The 19,842-nt window shown below is 33.5% G+C and overlaps 1 protein-coding gene across 1 annotated transcript in view; it reads right to left on the bottom strand.

Annotated features, from left to right (window-relative positions):
• Window positions 1–1,473: 1,473 nt before the first annotated feature.
• The window catches only part of FRZB (frizzled related protein), a 51,080-nt gene continuing 32,711 nt past the window's right edge, over window positions 1,474–19,842 (bottom strand). Inside the window, 4 exon segments of the mRNA XM_074302935.1 lie at window positions 1,474–3,175; window positions 5,684–5,747; window positions 6,073–6,277; window positions 13,423–13,488. Of these exon segments, the coding sequence (XP_074159036.1) occupies window positions 3,065–3,175; window positions 5,684–5,747; window positions 6,073–6,277; window positions 13,423–13,488 (446 nt within the window). The 3' untranslated portion in view covers window positions 1,474–3,064.

The following is a 19,842-nucleotide window of genomic DNA, read 5'->3' as shown; positions in this document are numbered from 1 at the left end:
AAAAGTTTGAAAGTCAAAATTATTGAAACTATGCAAATTGAATTACTCAGCACTCAACATCTTTTAATTTATATATAATAGTATTTTACATTTATGAATTCATTCATACTTTCAATAAACTGAAAGCTGATTCTTAGAGAAATGAAATAGAAAACTGCTTCTTCTGGCCATCCACCAAAGAATAGTGTTTTCTTAGATTGTTGAATTCTATCAAGATGAATTTCAGGAATATAACTCACTGTAAGTATATTATTTCATATTTATTGAGCATAAATCATATTAAGTCCTTACTTAGAAATCTGAAATAAATGTAATCTTTGCTTCAGGAATTTAATTGTGAAAGAATTGTTTGGAACCATGTGACCAGAACATCCACTATAATGTGTCAATAATGTTTCATGACAAAGTCATTCCTTATCTTCTCTACGAAGATAGGACCATATTGCATACATTGGGGCACCAGTTCCTTTAGTTCTAACAGCCCTAATTTCCCTTCTCATCCCTGTGGATTAGGCAGAAGGGAAGGGAAATAGTTTGAAAATAAATATTGTGTAAAAAATACCATGATAACAAATTCCACAGATCAAAGTTGCACATAAGGATATAGTCCAGGAGAGTTTAAAATCTTTTATTCCCTAACTCTTCTATGACAAACTAAAATGATATTCTTGTATCCCCAAAATCAGGATGTAAGAAATAGTATTCTTGCCTTATCCAGGTGGGAGCAAAGATGCAAATGGTAACCATCCTCCCTCTCCACCAACCTCCCCCTAAAAAAAACAAAGAACACATGTTCTGGTAGTGACAGCTACCAGCTATTCTATTAACCTCACTTAGAGATCAGAGGCATAACTAGAATAGGAGGAGAGGTGCTTAGTTTTAAAGCAATGAAATTTAGATGGTGCATGCCATGTTGTTAGCTTTTATGTGCTGTTTGTCTCAAGCACCAAAATTCCTATAGTTCTCTTTGAGATTCTTCAGTGAAAGGAGGAAAATGACAGCATTTCAGATTTGGAAGGTCTGTCAAAGGCCTTTTAGTTCATTTTGTATTCCAAAATCAATCCCCACTACAAATTGGCAAATGGTCATCCAGCTTGTAGTCCTCATATGTGGGGTAGGGGAAGGGCAGTGCACTCCTTTTTTCCATTATCAGATAGTAGTGTTAATTATTGAAATGCCTTTCTTGTCATCACATCCAAGATTGCCTCTTTGTAGTTTTCATCCATTTCACCTGGTAATTCCCTCTAGTGCTTGACAAAATCCCTTTAATCCCTTTTCCATAGGACAAATGCTTCAAATCTTGAAGGTAAATCTGAACTTCCATTCTGTTCTTGCCTCTAAAATCATGAGGGAGAATAAGATCAAGACAACTATCAATCCTTTATTGTTCACACTCTATTTTGGGATGTGAGGAATCTGTATGTATCTCCCTCTCCTAGGGTATTGAGCTTATAAAAGGAAACACAATGCCAGTTTGCATCATAAGTATTTTATTTTCCATATGCCATAACTCAAAAATTGGGTTTTCTACTAATATTATGATATGTCAATAGAGGAAAATCAATGGACTTCAAATGACTGACATAGGCTCTAAAACATTCTATTTGAAGAAGGAAGTGAAGGCATTACTTTTCAAAGTATACCTTAGAGATCAAAATGCACCATAGGTAATGAAATATGTATTAGGATCAAAACTCAGAATATCCTCTCTCTAGGTAACTATAATCCCTTTTATTAGACATTTACTGAGCATTAAACATGGCTATTTATGTAGGAATAGACATAAGAACATCCCCCACAACATCCAAATGATAAAGTGCAGACCGGCATCAAGAGACAGGTCTGATAATTCAGTCATCTGCAACATATCACATGCTACACACACACACCACACAACACATACACACACACACAACACATACATACACACACAACACTAATTACAAAACCCCAAAAATCAGCACAAAGGAAGTGATGTTCCTGCCCAGATGGAAGCAAAGCTGCAATGATAGTCACGAAATTCTCAAATAGATGCAGCCAGCTGTTAACCTGACAGATTCAGAAACCAAAAACAGAACTAGGGCAAGATGATTGGGGCTATCAGAAAACTAAGAATACTCTAAATTATCTTAGCACTTTGGGGAGTTAACTAACATTTCTCAGAAGGATCACGCCACTTAAAAATAACACCTGGATGTATATACATCCATATTTCTTTCTATTTTTGTTCTGATTGAGACAACAAATCAGGGTTATATTTCAGAAAGGGGGAAAAAAGACTTAAACCAGTGGTTTATTCAAAAGGAAACAAACAGAGCTACACTGATAACAACAGATGTCTGGTTATAATTCATTCCCTAATCTTAATTAGTCAACTCTATTGCCAAAAGGGAAATGCTACTGTTAACATCAACAACTACCAGTTAAATTGTGCTTTTCCATGAGAACAAATATTTTTCCTCAGATTCTAAAGCTATTTATTTTGCCTCTCACTAGTCTTGAGAATAATTCTCCTTTCATATTTTCTTATAGTTTTCTTCTATGCTTCACTACCCAGTCTATACAATCATTTGTTATCCAATTGTTGTTTTATATGTAGTTTAAAAAACTAAATTTTTTCCTGATATAGAAAGGATAAAAAATTATTAAAAGTGAGATTGCCATCAGTGTGTTAAGAGTCTATTTTACACCAGATCCCATCCCTCTATAAGTGGCAAACATCTCTACATCTTTAAAATGGCGTTGGCAAATTCAGCTACCCCAATCTGATTGTTATCAACTGCAGTAAAATATTCTAGAATTAGTTTTTCAGCTCATGGGGATGTTTTCTCCATAATTAGTAAAATATAATATATATATTTATATATTTTAAACATTTTATACCCAGACAAAAAAAAAAAAAAAAGCAGTGAACAGAAGGGAAATAAGACTAATATCAGTTACGATTTGATTTTGTAGTAAACAATCGAGTATAACGTGCAATAGTGCAATTTTTTTCTTTGCTGCTCCAACAATGCAAGTCTTACAAGGGAGTCCATTGGTTTTCACGTTTCTCATTTCACATTCAATTGCGTGCTTGCCGCTGGTTATTGTTCCTGCCAGACTTCTGTGTAGAATCACTTTGACCAGATTCAGTTTTGCTTAATCCAATGTGACGGAGCTTCAGATCCCAACGCTGTGGAATTTAAGCCAGAAAATGTTCAATACCTCCACAGAAATAATTTTTTAAGTCATGATTTCTCAATTTTCCTAGAAATTAAGAGATTCTTCAAAAGTGAAATGCCAATCCACAGAAATAATTTCATTCAATAAGCGTTCATTAAATGCAAATCACCATTTTAGATACTGGGGTTAGAACAAAAATAGTCCCTTTCCTCAAGGAGTCAACATTCTATTCTCAGAGGGGATACTGAATAAGCTGCTTGAGGGCAGAAGATATTTCCCTTTTTTTTTTTTTGTCTTTGTACCCACTTTGCATATTGTAGGCATTTATGAATGCTTGAAAAGAATAAGACATTTAAACATTCAATCAACAGAGTCAATCAATAAGCATTTATGAAATGCCTACTTATGTGAATACTCAGAATATAGTGAAAAGCAAAAAATAATCCTTGTCCTCAAGAAACTCATCTCAATGTGGGAAATTACATAAAAACAACTATATGAAAACAAGATATATATACCAGATAATTTAGGTATAATCAACATTAAGAAAGTACTAAAAGGGAGATAAGAAAAGGCTTCTAAGAAAAGGTAAAAATTTTAGCTGGATTTGAAGGAAGCAAAGAGATAAGAGGTGGAAGAAAAGAGTTTAAAGTATGCAGGACAGCCAGTGAAAAAGATCCACGAAGGAAAAAGTACCAATGACTAAGAGGAGCAGGAAAGGCTTTCCATATGAAACAGTTGACCTAAGTTTTAGGCCCAACTTGACCATAAGGCTTATGAAGAATCTCTCTTTTTTCCAGTTATTTAGAACTCTGTACTACTTCTATGTACCATACACATGTGTGTACATGTGTGTATGCATACACATATATCAAAATATGTATACCTATACATATACAAAACTTTGACTATTTAAAGCATCAAGCATCCTAACATTTGTTACTATAACATAATTGATTTTGTGACAGATAGTAGAAGAAATTGAAAAGCCTACTTCCATTGCTGAATTATCCTATAGTAAAGTAGCTCCTCCTACTTTCTTGACATCTTCTAATGAATCTTGTTAAAGAGAAGAGTAGGAACCTTTCGTTTTCTTGGTGCTTTTTTATATTTAAAAAAAGTTTTATCATCCAAAACATTTTTATTTCAGCAACCTGTTATGATGTAGATCTGATAATTTCTAAGTTGAGAAACTACCAAAAACTCTTATTTAACTCCTAAGATGAAAAATTAGCATATTTGAAAATGAGCACTTTTCTATGTAATGAAGTCTGACTGACATTCACCATGAAACACATAAAGCTTTGTCTAAACATACACAAATTGAACTAGAAAACTGAGGTAAGAACTTCAATTACTCAATTCTCCCCACCTCTACCTCTACTCCTCCAAAAACACAGACCTAAATTGTCCAGGGACTTCTTAGTTCATTTTGTTTTGTCTTATGTGAACCTATTTATAGATAATAAAATGTCTCCTGTTATATTTCTGTAAATTCCCTCTGAATTATGATGGGAAATGACATTACATTCCTTGCTAGGGAAGAGAAGTAGAGGGTGTATCTTGGATTTTCAAATGATAATTTATGACCATATTATTTGGATACAAGGAGCAGCAAACACTATTAGTTGCCCTAAGTCAGGGGAGTGATGAAAGTTCTTCAAATGAGCACAGGAATTTAGGACAAATTCCTGTTCTGCATCAGCAAGCAGAAAAAAGAGACAATAAGAATCCCAACATGGTTGAAGAAGAGTGCTTTTCTATTCATGAATGCCAAAATTAGTGAAGAGAATTGATTATAGGGAGCCCTTTCTGCCTGAACTTGAAATCAACCTTGCTTTCAACAAATATACTGGGAAACAGTAAGGAAGAAAGTGAGGGATAGGGGGATTGGGTCTAAGGGAAGGGATGGGAATAGGGACTCATGCAAAATATGGTCTTTGCATTTTTTTAAGGTCACTTAAAAACACAGACTTGTCTGCTATATCAAGTGCCAGATGTACAAGATAAATTGTTATTTAACTTAAACATTAAATGTTTCCCAAGCCTTCAAACTTGTAGAAAGGAGAGAATATATTGTAATTGGTCTAGTTTCTATCCCCTTTTTCCAGTTTCTTTGCCCTATTATGAACATGACTTCCTTTCCCCACATTCTTTTCCTTTAAACAGAACTGATAAGTTTAACTATGTTTGTACAGCAAAAAGAAAAATGAAATCTTCCATTGGAAAAGATCATTCTGTGCCACTTTTAAAATTTATCAGCCCCTGGAATTTGCTAGAGCAAAGTTCTAAGGGATTCATTCAGCTTTCGGATATGTAAATGAATCAGACAATTTGCTAAATTGATGAACTTAAATGTCAAAAGACAGACTCATTTTATTTTTGCACATGTACTTTAGATTTTAATACTTCCTATATTGAAACATGGCAAAAAAGGTACCTGGACTATTTAAATGGCACAGACCTTGTTTTTCTTTATTTTCCATTATGGCTTTTAGGATATAAAACATAGACTTACCTTAACTTTTTTACCAAGACGATCCTTCCATTTCTCAGCTATTGAACCTTCTACCAAGAGCAACCTGCATTTTGCAACATATAACATATAACAGGTGTATATAAATATATTTGTTTTTATGTATTTGTAAATACATGTGTATTTATATCTATATATACTTTTTAACATTCTGTATATATAGGCACATTGTAATCAATAAAAACTATTTTGAAGTAATGGGAAAGAGAACATCAACTTTATATTCCATTATTCTCTTGAAAAATTATAGAGGGACATCTAATATTGAACTCTTCAAGAAAAATCAGAATTACTATATTATTGAACAGGATATGGAGAAGAGGATGATCAGGAAGCAAAATGTATTATTTCAAGTAATAAGCAACAAGTACCTAGAGCGTTCTTCATCTTCATAGCCCATGATGAGATATTCCTCATTAACATTGAGTGGAGGACATAAGCAACCTGAATTCGTGTAAAGATTAATTGTATCCCTTGGGATATTCACTAAAGAAGATTTCAGAATCTCCTTTACTTCCACTACTGCAGTGACGTCATGGCATTTAGTCTTTACTTCCTTCACTTTTGCCCGAATAACTGAGGAGAAAAAAAAAAAAAAAGAAAAAAAAAGAGTATTTTGAAATCCAAATAATATCATACATATTCAAATCAGGTTCCTTATTTGCTGACTTCTGTGTATGTAAATTCTCTTCCTGCTATGGTCCATTGAGCCATACTAAAGTCAATGAGAAGAGATACAGACTAAATTGCACTAAACTTCCAAAAAACATGTTGTGCGTTGTAGTGTTTCTCTGTAGTCCTTGTTACTGGTGAGGTTGAGGCTGGGAATCTCTTAAAGTTGGCAGTTTGAACTGCAGAGGTCTAAGTAATTGAATGTCCACACTTAGTTTAGCATTCATATGGTCTGTTCTCTGCCACAGCAGCAAACCAACCTGGACTGGAAAACTGTTAAAGTCAAAGTTCTCAAGCCAATCAGAGTAGGAACAGGCCATTAGCAATCTTTGCACTTTCAGCATGAGTAAAATAGGAAGTCCCAGTCTTAAAACAAAACAAAACATAGCACTTAGTTGGCACTTGCCTTTTGGCTTTGGTACTCAGAGAATTTTAAGATTTGCAAGGATCCCTAGGCAGCCATCTAGTCTAACCCATACATAAAATGAATCTCATCTCATCATGTACCATATACTAAATTTTTCTATGGTTAATTTTGTGCTTTCAAAGCAGCCCAATTGTCAAAAAAATCCTAACATCATTATTCCCTTATTAATGTTATAAGGATATAAATACCTAGATAGACAGATAGATAGATAGATAGATAGATAGACAGATAAAGCTGTATTAATATATATTATAGAATGCCATTATATCCAAAAGAATCAAAATTGCAGGTGAACCAAAGAGAAAGATATAATGAAGGATAGAATTAGACTGTAGCTTCTAACACCAAGTATAAATTTACATATAAAGAAGTAGCATGAAAGAAATCACAAGTGACATATAGGATCTAAGGAGAAAGTGGGAAAGTAATGGAAGAGACAGAACAGTATCAACAGAAAGTATATGGGTTTTAGAGTCAGTGGCTCTGGGTTCATATTACAGCTCTTCTTTTTACTACTTAGCTTCCTCACTTATTAAAAAAAAAAAGATCATTGGACAGGATAATCTCTAGGGTCCTTTCTTGCTCTAAATCTATGAGCCTTTGTGAAAGAGTAAAAGAACTCTATAAACAATCCCTGTGCTCAAAACTGCTATCCACACAATATTAAGAGAAGCAGAAGATCCCCACCCTAACCCCAACACACATACACATAGCATACTGCATAGACCCCTATCAAGTAATAATGGGAAGACATTGCCAAAAATCACACAAGATGAGAAGTCATGATTGGCTGTCATCTGTACTGTTGAAAAGAGTACATACATTCATGATATCTTAAATGCATATAGTAATAACAAATATTTAGATGGAACTTTAAAAACCCTGTAAAATAAATAAAATCCTATAAGAATTGCTATCTCCATTTTCTACTCTCTATGTGTTCCTCCAAACTGTTGCTCACTAGTTCCTAAATTCATCTCATTCCCTCCTATCTCTGGCTTTTTTTTTCCTATCAGAATATGTGCAAGTTACATAGAGTAGGTACTACACAAATAGCCATGCACTTGTTTTAGCTCTTCTATTCGACTGTAAGCCCTTTGTGGGACAAGTACATTATTTTCTTTATAAGTCACCAAAGTTGCTAGCAGTCACCACATGCCCTTAAATACCTTGATGGAACTTTTTTGAATTGAGTTAAATTAATACACTGTTCCCAACCCTAATCCACTTCCTGTTCATATGTGCTATAAACTGCCAGACTAATCCAGTCCCAGATAAAATACTATGACATAATTTTCTCCAAAAAAATTTTATTCAAAAATGTGTGTGTAGAGGGCAGCTAGGTGGCGCAGTGGATAGAGCACCAGCCTTGAATTCAGGAGGACCCAAGTTCAAATCTAACCTCAGACACTTAACACTTCCTAGCTGTGTGACCCTGGGCAAGTCACTTAACCCCAGCCTCAAGAAAAAAAAAATTTAAAAATGTGTGTATAAATTCTATTGCACACACACACACACACACACACACACACACACACACACACACACATATATAAGGGTTTATAGATAGATGATAGATATGTATATACATGTATACATTTATCATTAATCCAATATATATATATAAAGTTATAATGGATGGGGTGAAAAGATTTAGAGTCAGGAAAAACTAGATTCAAATCCTACTTTTGACAGATACTAGGATAGAGTATGTGCAAGACTCGGCCTCACAAAATCTTCTAGATATCTACTAAAGTACAGACATATTCCATCAGATAAAATGAAAGACTTTAAAAAATGATCATGATGATAACATTTATAGCACATTTTAATGTTTTCAAAGTGTTTCACAAATATTAACTTATCTGATCCTCACAGAACCCCTTAGAAGTAGATGCTATTATTATTCCCATTTTATTTGTGAGCAAACTGAGGGAGTCTGTGTTGTGATTTGTCCAGCACATAGTGTCCCAGGTTGGATGGAACTCAGATCTTCCTGACTCCAGATTTAATTTTCTGTCCACTGTGCTACCTAGCTCTGTTCATATATATAAAGATGTACTATTAAAATTTACATCATTTGTTTTGATTTCCCTATTGTACATATCAAAATATTTTCTTAGTGAAAGTAAGATAGCCTGTTTAGCATTAGAAATGTGGCTTGATTGATTTCTGTATCATCATTATTATCATCTATATTCCTTGCCCTGTTTGTATGACATTTTCAAATTTTGACTCACCAACTCCAGATAAATGTGCCTTCACTGCCCATCTATCTCCTCCTTTCCAACTTTGTTTTACTACATACTTTCTTATATTTTCTCCTTAAATTAGCCTCCAAACTCCTGCTGAGAGGGAGGGCGTATCTCATGTGAATAGATCTGCTGTCCTTTATTTTTAAAAAACTTTTTATGACAAACTTAATCATCAACAAAAACAAGCATTCCAAAATTTTTTTAAATTGCCATATGTTTGTGTCCCCTTCTGAACTTTTTGATTTTATTATTGTATTTTTCTCAATGTTCCTTTTTTGCTCCTTAACTTTTTACGTCTGTCACTATTCATACCTCTTACCAACAAAAAAATTAGCCTTCTATTGTAAAGTAGTTAAGCAAAAACAAATAGTTAAAAAGTAATTAAGCAAAACAAATCAACATGCTATATCTGAAATAATAATTGCACTTAAACACAATCTACTATCTTGCTGTCAAGGAGGTATAGTATTGGTCATTAATTTGATTAGAATTCTAAAGCTTTTCATAGCTGTTTTCTTTTTATCAGTATGATGACAATATATTTTTGTGTGTGTGTTCTTTTCCTTTCACTTTATATCTGTTCATATAAATGTTACCAAATTTCTCTAAATTGGATCATTTTTATAATCTTTATAATATAATAATATTACATTATAATCATATTCCACAAATTATTTGGCCATTTTCCAACTGATGAGTGCTTATTTTGTGTCTAGTTTTTTTTTGCTACAAGAAGAACAATAATAAAAAATTATTTTACTTTCTATCTGTTGAATGGCTTCTATGCCAGGCATTTTAATGCTGCTTTCTCTAGTTTTATATACTAAATTTTATCTAATTAACATATTATTAATACTGTTAATTTCTGTCCCTCTTGAGAGGGACATCATGCCCCAAATTGCCTCAAAAGTGCAGTCATAATACGTAAAAAATAAACAATCACAAGTTATAAAGAAGATCACAAAGGACAAAACAATTTTGATTATAAGAAAGCAAAAAACGTTTGTGCAAACAAAATTAAACTACAATGAAAGAATCAAAAAGTAGGGTGAAAATTTTCTATTAACTGTAAGACATGTAAGATAACCCCAAGAGTCATTTCCAAACAAAGCAACACTTGTGAAAAAAGAAAAAAAACTGAAAATTGGGTATTCATTATGTGGAGAATAGCAAAACAATAATGATATATTCATGTTATGAAATTTTGTTACACCTTAATAAAGATTCAAAGAAACTTGGGAAAGAATAAATATATGCTGAACAAAAAGCAAGAGAACTACATATGTATGTATATTATATATAACATATTCATAATATAGCATTCCTTAATATACGTATATACAAAATAATTATACATAAATTATATAATGTGTAATCATGTATGAATAATTTTATTTACATATACAATAAAGAATAATATAAAGTAAAACAACGCAAACCTATAAGAACTCAGATCAATGCAATCAGTTTGTCTTCAAAGAAATACACTTCCATCTTTTCTGGTAGATAAATGATAGTATATTGAAAATGGAATGAGGCCTACTACATCAGACATGACCAAACATATATTGTATAGTTTTTTTCCTTAACTTCTTTGTTACAAGGCAGAGCTCTATGAGGAATGGGCCTTGGAGAAAAATAACAATGTGAATGAAGCTGAAATGAAACATTTTATTATATAACAAACTAGAAACTGCCCTACTTTCCTTAGTGTCCAATTAGGGAATTAGGGAGGGGAGATAAAAGAAAAGAAATTTGGACTTGAAAAAAATGAAATACTTTGAAAAATAAATATATTGGAGTCTGCAAGATATAGTAGAAAAACTCTAATCTTGAAGTGAGAACTATCCATGGGAACTGGTTTTGACTCTTACTCACATGTATCTCTTGTGAATAGATCTGCTGTCCTTTATTTTTAAAAACTATGTGATCTTAGCCCATTTGGTCCATTCATTAATTAGGCTTCATTTTTCTTATCTGTAAAATGGGAATGATACTACCTTCTTCCAAACTGTTTTTTCTTTTTGCTAGGAAAAATGAATGTTTAATCTTACAGCAATATAAAATGTGCTGAGTGAAATCCTGTGATTTTTTTTAAAAGTCTGATTTTTCTTTATTCTATTTTCCCACATTACACAGCAACAAGTTTAAACAAAGTTCTTGTGGGATTTTTGTCAAAAGCCAAACTGCTCAAATCCTCTGAGAGACTCTTTTTTTTCTGAGACTACTACTCAATTTCTAGATAAAAGGGATTTCAAATAAACATTTGTATGTTTGGATGGGTAGATAAACTGTTCCTTTCAACCTTTTAAGGTTCACTCATTACTGAGAAAGACAGGGAGTCAAACAACATATCCATAATGAAAAGTGATTGAGCTACCATGCTGAAGAAACTGTTCAAAAGAAACATAATTTCTTCAGTCTGGATCCACCTTTTCAACTAAAGCAGACCACAACTTCTCTAATGCTCAGTGATTAGTCTTTGTGAGGAAACCTATTTTATAGTTAGAGAAGAATGATAGTGAAAAATGACTTAAACATGAGATCAGGAGATCTGAATTCCTATCCCAACACTAACATTTAGTAGCTATGTGATATCCTAAACAAAGCAAACTCTCTCAATCTAATTTTCCTTTTTTGTAAATTAGGAAGGATAATTCTTACATTAAATGCCTCCAAACATGTGCAAAAAATTTGTAGATCTTAAAGTACTTTAGAAATATAGATTACTATCATTTTGATTTTTTTGTGGTCAACATAAATAATTGCCAGACTTCTGGTAATGCATGTCCTAAAGCAGAGAAGATGATTCACCTAAGATTAACCTAACTAGTGCTACCTAATTCTTGTAAAATGATGGGTGATTGAGGTAGGAATCTAAACTAATCAAGAGGCTAAGTGTTGGGTTAAATCTAATGAGATAAAATAGAATGGTTATCAAAGTAAAGGGAGACAGCACGGCATAATGGACAGAGAACTGATCCTGGAAGATCAGTTTCTGACTTGGCAAGTCATTTGACATATCAACATATTATCTCATATTGTTCAGTTGTGTCCAACTCTTCATGACCCATTTGGGCTTTTCTTGGTAGATATTGGGAAGGTTATCCATTTCCTTCTCCAACTTATTTTACAAAGAAAGAAAATGAGTCAGACTGAGTTAAGTGATTTGTTCAGAGTCTCACAGTAAAGTATCTGAGGTTAGATTTGAACTCAGGAAGATGTTTTCCTGACTCCAGTTGCTGCACTCTATGAACTTTGGTGCCATCTATCTATGCTCTCGGTGCTCTAATCAGCTCTTAAAGTATAGATTGCAAAGATCTAAATTGAGAAAGGGAGCTTCTTCATCGGGAAGTTCCCTTATACTCATGAAACTACAATTCTAGCCCTTACCTCAATCAATATAAAAGTTTTCTACTCTGATTCAAAAAACTTGCTACAAAAAGTACAGGAGGGAGAATGGTTAAAAGATCTGCAAGCTTAATGTGCTACTGTGAGAAAAAACAAAAGCCAAACAAAAACAAAAGAACCAAAAAAAATAATAATAATAAAATAAAAATTCAACCTAATGCAATCTAATACAATGAGAAATATAGGATCCAGCAAAAAAGTGAGTTCTACTATATTGCGCATATGTGAGACTATATAAAGTACTGTGTTCAGTTCTCAGCATTTTATTTTAGAAAAGACAGATTATCCTGAGATAATCCTGAGAACAGCCAGCATGAGGAAGGGTGTCTGTCTAGTTTTTGAAATGTCAGGATCCACAAAGGAATTAGGGAAGTTTAACCTGAACAAGAGATAACATGGCCACCTTCAAGAAGGACCAGATTTGTTCTCCATGGTCCCAGCAAAAACAACTGAGAATAACGGATGGAAGGCAAGATGAGAAGCAGTGTGGTATAGTGGTCAAAGTATTGATCTTAGAATAAAGAAGATCTCGATTCAAGTCATTCACAGCTACATAATTAGCATATGTATATTAATATATATATGCATATGCAATTGTGTCAGTCATTGGGATTACCAAGATGAAAAAAAGATACTATCTTTATTTTATATATACTATATAAAATAATGATTACTCATATTTTCTATGTGATACAACCCTGACTGAAGTTAACAAATTTAATTTTTCTTTATTTTGAAGTCTAGGGCTTTTCACCTTTATGCAATTAGGAACAAGACATCCATAGCTCACAATTAAATTTTTGCTTCTCACTCTCTTATAATCACACATCCTTCACAACAGAACTTATATGAAAAGTTCAGTCTATATAAATTTAAAACCAGTATTCAAAATAATAATCAATTATCTGACCTCCAAAACCCCATCAGTCCTAAATTGTATCTATAGTTGCTCTTACCATAGTTATAATTGTTCCGAAAATAGGTCTTCTGTGTGGCTCTTACTGGCTTACATTTGCAGCGTTCTGAAAGAAAGATAACAAGTTAGCTGTAAATGAAGAAAAGTATAAGTTTGTGATCTCAAAATCAATTTTCTCTTTTATTTTGGCTTGTTTCTTTTTAAGGCAAGAAACAAAATTTGGCAGTTTTTTGCTTCTTAGGTGATTGGATTGTCTTTAGGAAATTTCTAACTTCTTTTTATGACTCCAAACTTCTCTCAAAAATACAGGGTGATTTTTTTTAATATCAATATTCTTAGGGTATGATGACTGGCTGAAAGTAAGGAATGCTATAGTCTCCCCAGAATTGAAAATAAGATTCACAGAAAGAGTTCATAAAGTTGTTGTCAGAAGTTTGCAACATATTAAAATTGGGAATTATGGAGAAATGATGTGAAAATTGACACCAAAGAAATGTGTGAGCAAGAAAGATGGGCCAGACAATGGATAGACTTTCTGTTCCACTTTCATAAGAACATAAAGAAGGCCCCCAATTTGTTGAGCTAGTCTCCTGGTTTAAATTTATGGAAAGACGCGGACAAGAGTCACACTGAATGGATAAATATGGATGAGTAGGAGTTACAGTGGGCAGGTAGGAGTGCATTGGTTAGAGCATTGAGTTTGAAATCAGGAAGACTCATCTTCATGAGTTCAAATAGGACTTCAGATAATTACTAGCTATGTGATCCTGAGTAATTCACTTAAGCCTGCTTGCCTTAGTTCCTTATCTACAAAAAGGGCTAATATAGGAAATGGCAAACCACTCTAGTATCTACCAAGAAACCCCCAGAATGAGGTCACAAAGAATCTTGTATGACTGAATACACCACCATTGGAAATGTATTATTATTATATAGGTGTCATAAAGGTGTATTATATTTTAATACGTATGTATCATTATTACCATTTATAGATGAGGAAACTGAGGTAGAGGTCAAATAATTTGCCCAGGTCCATATAGTTCATAATCAATTAAAGATGCATTTGAACTCAGGTCTTCCTGACTCTGGGAATGGCTTTATTCACTGCATTATCTTACTGACCCCTACCTCTAGCAAGAAGATTTGAACCAGATCTTTTGGAAAAGACAGTATATTGCTCATGCCTACTTAATACAGAAAAAAAAAAAAGTTTTGCAAATAAAGTAGATAATCCAGCCCTAGATTATTCTGTTGACCATCAGCAAGAATCCCTGAATTACAGAATCACTGAATCAACAGTACCTGAAAACATAACTCTGACCAACCTCCATATAATTAAATTAATCAACTCAATTCATAAAGATTTCTTATGATAAAGGTCCTCCCCACATTGAGTCTGCCTTTTTGCCATTCAGCAATACTTCCAAATGACTCAATTAAATCTTTCTTTCTGCCATGGTAATATATTTTCTCTGGTGCCATTGTCTATAGAAATGAATATATTTCATCTCTATTTCACATGTTCAATATTTCAAATTTTTAAAAACATTATTAAATCCTATTTCTGCTATTTTATATCCTCATAAAGCTCTATGAAAGAGATGGTATAAATAAATCATCTCCATTTGACAAATGAGGAAACAGGGAGGTGAATAGCTTGCTCACAGTCTCAAAAGTAGTACATTAAGTTAGAATTGGGACTGAAAACCCAGATCTTATCCCTTTAAATGGCCCCAATTTTTCTTTCTTTTTAAAAAATACTTATTAATACTTTCCACTCCTTCCCAGTTTACATAGTTAATTTTGTTATTATTTTCTCAATCCTCTCCAATTTCTTCAACTTCTTACTAAAATACTGGTATTCTAATAAGGGTATGACTAAGTATTGTGAGTAGGTGTTTCTTATTTCAGGCAGAATCATTCTTATTATATAAAAAGATCTTCTATATATATACATATATATATTGCTCATGTCAATCTTTCTGTAAGTCTGAGATTTGTGTGAAAATCAGAAAAGCGAAATAAATTACTCATGATCACATAGCTATCTAGTTCCAGAGACAGGCTTTAATCCAGGCCTTCCTGTCCAATACTCCATCTTCTATACTGCTGTTTCTCTTCATTGTGTCACTAACAATTTTTAAAGACTTCCTTAGAAATCCTAAATAGTTATTTAGAGCTATGTGAATGCTTCAGAAACTGTAGCTTGGGAAGAAGCTAGTGAAATTATATTTTTTTCCTTTGTGAATATGGGAAGAGAGGAATCCTATTGAAGAAAACTAGATGAAGATGAGAAGAAGGGAGCAGGAGGACTGGGAAAGTAACTGGAACCAAGAAATGTTTCTGAAGCAATTACAGAGGAGGAGGATTTTTTAATCCATAATAAGTCCTTCCTTAGAGTTTCCATGAGATTCCTCATTCCAGGGTCTCCCACCATCCCTAATTTTTCTTGACCCTCCCTTCCCCTTGACATATCTTCCAGTCCTATCCCATTTCTAGATCTTTTGCCTAGGATTATTACACCAAAAAAAATTGGCCATATAACAGCACATCAGTAAGAAGCTCCAATGAGAAAATACCTTAACATCCCACCCTTCTTGTCCCTCTCCTTCTCTTCTGCTTCTTCCTCCCCTTCCCTATCCCTCTGTTTTCCTCTCTTTTTCCTTCTCTCTCTTTCCTTCTCTTTCTCTCCCTCTTCCCCTCTCCCTCTTTCTCCCCAAGACAGACAGACCACACACACACACACACACACCCCACTGCCCAAATCCTTGTTAATTGACAGTTTTACCCATACCCCAACACAGGAGCCCCAACAGTGTCCTAGAACTTATGAGAGAGAAATAAATGTGTGCAACTTAAATGTTCATCTGAATCCATTTTCCCATAAAACAGTTATACAAAGTCACTCATTCCTATAGTTCCAATTAGTGTGGTCTTATCCCTTCAGATAGATTATGGATTTAAAACCAAACAAGGAATCTAGTGTATGAGAAAAGTGAAAGCCAGGAAACAAAACCAAAATTTTCATAGTTGAAAGTAATGTCAGCATCCATCTACTCCAAACCATTCCAGAACAAAAGGACTCCTCCCAATCACATCCTAAACAAATGGTCACTCAGCCTCTACCTAAAAGGATCTCTAATAATAAGGGAGAAATCAATTACCACAAGGGGCAACCTATTTCACCTATAAAGAGCTATTGTGGTGTTTCCCTTATATCTAGTTTAAATGTATCTCCTTTTAACTGTCAACAGTTGTTCCTTATTGTTCCTTTTAGGGCCAAAGAAAACAAAGGGTAACACCTTTTCTACCTGACAATCTGTTAAGTACATGAATACTGTTTACTATATCTCATGGTGTCTTCTCTTTCCAGGCTAAACAGTCTCACCTAGTTGCCTTCTTCTGGATGCTCATTAGCTTATAAATGACCTTATCAATATTCTGGGCCTAGAACTTATCACAGTACTTTAGATGTGTGCTGACTAGGGGAGACATGTTTTGAATCCTGACTCCAATATTGAAATAATATTTGAAAACAGACAAGCCATTTAGTTTATTTAAGCTAGAGCATTTCCTCTAATTCTTTAAATCATTTAATGATGATAATTTCACTTCCTATCTCAAAGTATTGTTCTGAAGAAGACTATTTGTAAACTATTTTTCCCCCTCAAAAGATTATCATTGAGGACTTTCTCCATTCACAAAAAAGCCCTTGATTAACTCTCATCTGAAGGATTGGAAGGTGACAATTCATATTAATATGTTAGTGTCCTTCCTACCATGCCTCCCCTTTTCTTGGCCCTGCTTACGTATTTGCTTGTTTGACTAAGTAAATTTCTGAGCTGGATATATTTTTAGTCTTTTCTAAAATCATAAAGTTTTGTTTATATATGTAATTCTATTCTAAAGGATGGGAGAGCATCATTTCTAGTCCCTACCCTCTTTCTCAAACTTTGGGGACAAAAAGTAGATTGGACAGAGTAGTAATCTGCTCTAAGACTTGCTTGAGGTATCCTGGATTCTTTGCAATTGTGATACAAATAGACAAGTTTCTTCACTTTTCCAGCAGGAGATTCTCAAGTCATAGGTATTCTAGGAATCCCTTATGTAGGTGCTAATAACCCAAAGTACTGGAAATCTTTTCTTCCAGCAAGGGCAGAGATTTGAGCTCATGAATTCTTTTCCTCCTTCGTTAGAGCATTTAATAAACATTTGATTATTATTTAAATAATTAATTTATCATTATTATTATTAATAGATTTAAAGAGGGCTTTCTGAATAACAAGAAGAGAAGTTGAGAATTTTTCATCTTTATTCAGAGGAAACTGAAAAGGCAAACAATCCACTGAATTTTGACACCAGGTAAAAACTGAGAGTCAAGCCCAGGATGTTTACCTCTAAATCCAAGGTTTTTTTCCACTAAAATTCGCACTAAATTCCATAATTCGTGTCATTTCATATATGTGTCACATTAACTTTTCTATAAGTTTTATTTCATTTCAACACATAACTATTCATAGTTTTAGTCTTTCTCAATCATCTAGCTTGGTCATCCACACAAAACTCAAGAGAACAATGTTGCCTACTATGAACAGTTCATGTGCACTTCTGTCCAAAGAACCATTAAAGAAAACACTGTTATGATATTATAGGCAGGCTCAGTGGACACATCTAAGCAACAGTTTTCTTGCCTGTGTTGTGGATGTAGGTACACTCCTGGGGAAATACTTTTGAAATATTGAAATATTTTAAAATAAAACTTTAAATGCATTTTATAAGTTTTATATAGATTTTTATTTAGTCTTATGATGTGTGTGTATATTTAATTCTCATATACATTTGCCTTCATTTAATGCTGCTACAACTATTTGTTATTTTTCCCAATTAAAACATCTTTATAATAGCTGGCAGCATTTATATAGGTCCTTAAAGTTTACAAAATTCTTTGTTTTTTTAATTTTAATAGTATTTTATTTTTCCAAATACATACAAAAAATAGTTTTTAACATTCACCTTTGCAAACCTAAATTCCAAATTGTTCTCCCTTTCTCTTCCCCCTTTTGCCTCTCCAAGACAGCAAGCAATCTAAGTTCAACATGTACAATTCTTCTAAATATATTTCCATATTTATAATGCTGTGCAAGAAAAATCAGATCAAAAGGAAAAAAATACAAGAGAAAAACAAGCAAACAAGCAATAACAACCATAAAAAAAAGTGAAAATCCTATGTACAAAGCTCTTTATGTATGTTATCCTTTTGGACTCTCCTAATAATCCTCAGTAATAAGAGTTACTATATTGTTCCTGTTTTATAGATTAGGAATCTGATTTGAAAGAAGTTAAATGACTTGTCCAATGTCACACATCTGGTAAGTGTCTGACGTAAGATTCAAACTCAGGTATTACTGACTCCAAGTGCCATGCTTTAACCACCTTTAAAATTTGAAGAATGATTTTTCTCAAATCACCTTAGGGACCAAAAAAGATATGTTGTATTTTGGTTAAAAATAGTTAATTAACTACCCAATGCTGGATAAAGTTCAAACTCAGATGAGCAGTGAACAATATATCACATCCATCACTGAATTCAAACTTACTATTTGCATTCATTGCTGAAGAGAATTGGGACCTATTATCTTTAGAGTCAAATATAAAAGTCTTCCACTGGGCACTTAAATTCCTTTCTAATTGACCCCCAAAGATCTTTGCAGCCTTATTATGCCTTGCTCCCTTTCATACATGGTAGTCTACCCAAACTGAGTTCACACACTCAACATTCCAGCTCCTCCTTTGCACAAACTGTCTCTCATACCTAGAATGCATTTCCTCCTCACCTTTATCAAATTTCCTTCAAATCTTCAAATCTCAGTCATTATCCTCTACATGAAGCTTTCCTGATTCCTCCTCCCCCTAGGCAGTGCCTTTGCCCCTCAAGAAAAATGATGTATTTATTTTGTATTTGCTTACATAAGCACATTCTCTCTTCAACAGTATACAAACTCTTTGTGAACAGCACGTTTTAATTTCTGTTTCTTTATCCATCGTGTACAATGCTTAGCATATAGTAGATATAAGTAAGTGCTCATTAAGTGCTTAATCTTTGGGACTGAGAAGAATGGAAGGAAGGATGAGAGACATTTTGCACTAGGTTCAGAGAAGAAATTAATAATAAAAGGAACTGTAATAATAGCTAGTATTTATGAATATGGCTTTAAGGTTTGCACAGTGCTTTACAACTATCTCATTTTATCTTGTACAACAACCATGGGAGGTAGATGCTATTATGTTTCCATTTTATAGATGAGGAAAATGAGGCAGATTGAGATTAAGCGATTTACCCAAATTAGTAAGTATCTTAGACTGGATTTGAACTTGGATTTTCTTGACTCTGGATCCAGCACTCTATCCAGCACTGCCCCACCTAGCTGAATCTGTTGGGACAACTATCTTTTTCTATTCA

Source organism: Sminthopsis crassicaudata, chromosome 3 (assembly GCF_048593235.1).
Source record: "Sminthopsis crassicaudata isolate SCR6 chromosome 3, ASM4859323v1, whole genome shotgun sequence".
NCBI lineage: Eukaryota > Metazoa > Chordata > Mammalia > Dasyuromorphia > Dasyuridae > Sminthopsis > Sminthopsis crassicaudata.
This window is presented reverse-complemented; position numbering and strand designations above follow the sequence as displayed.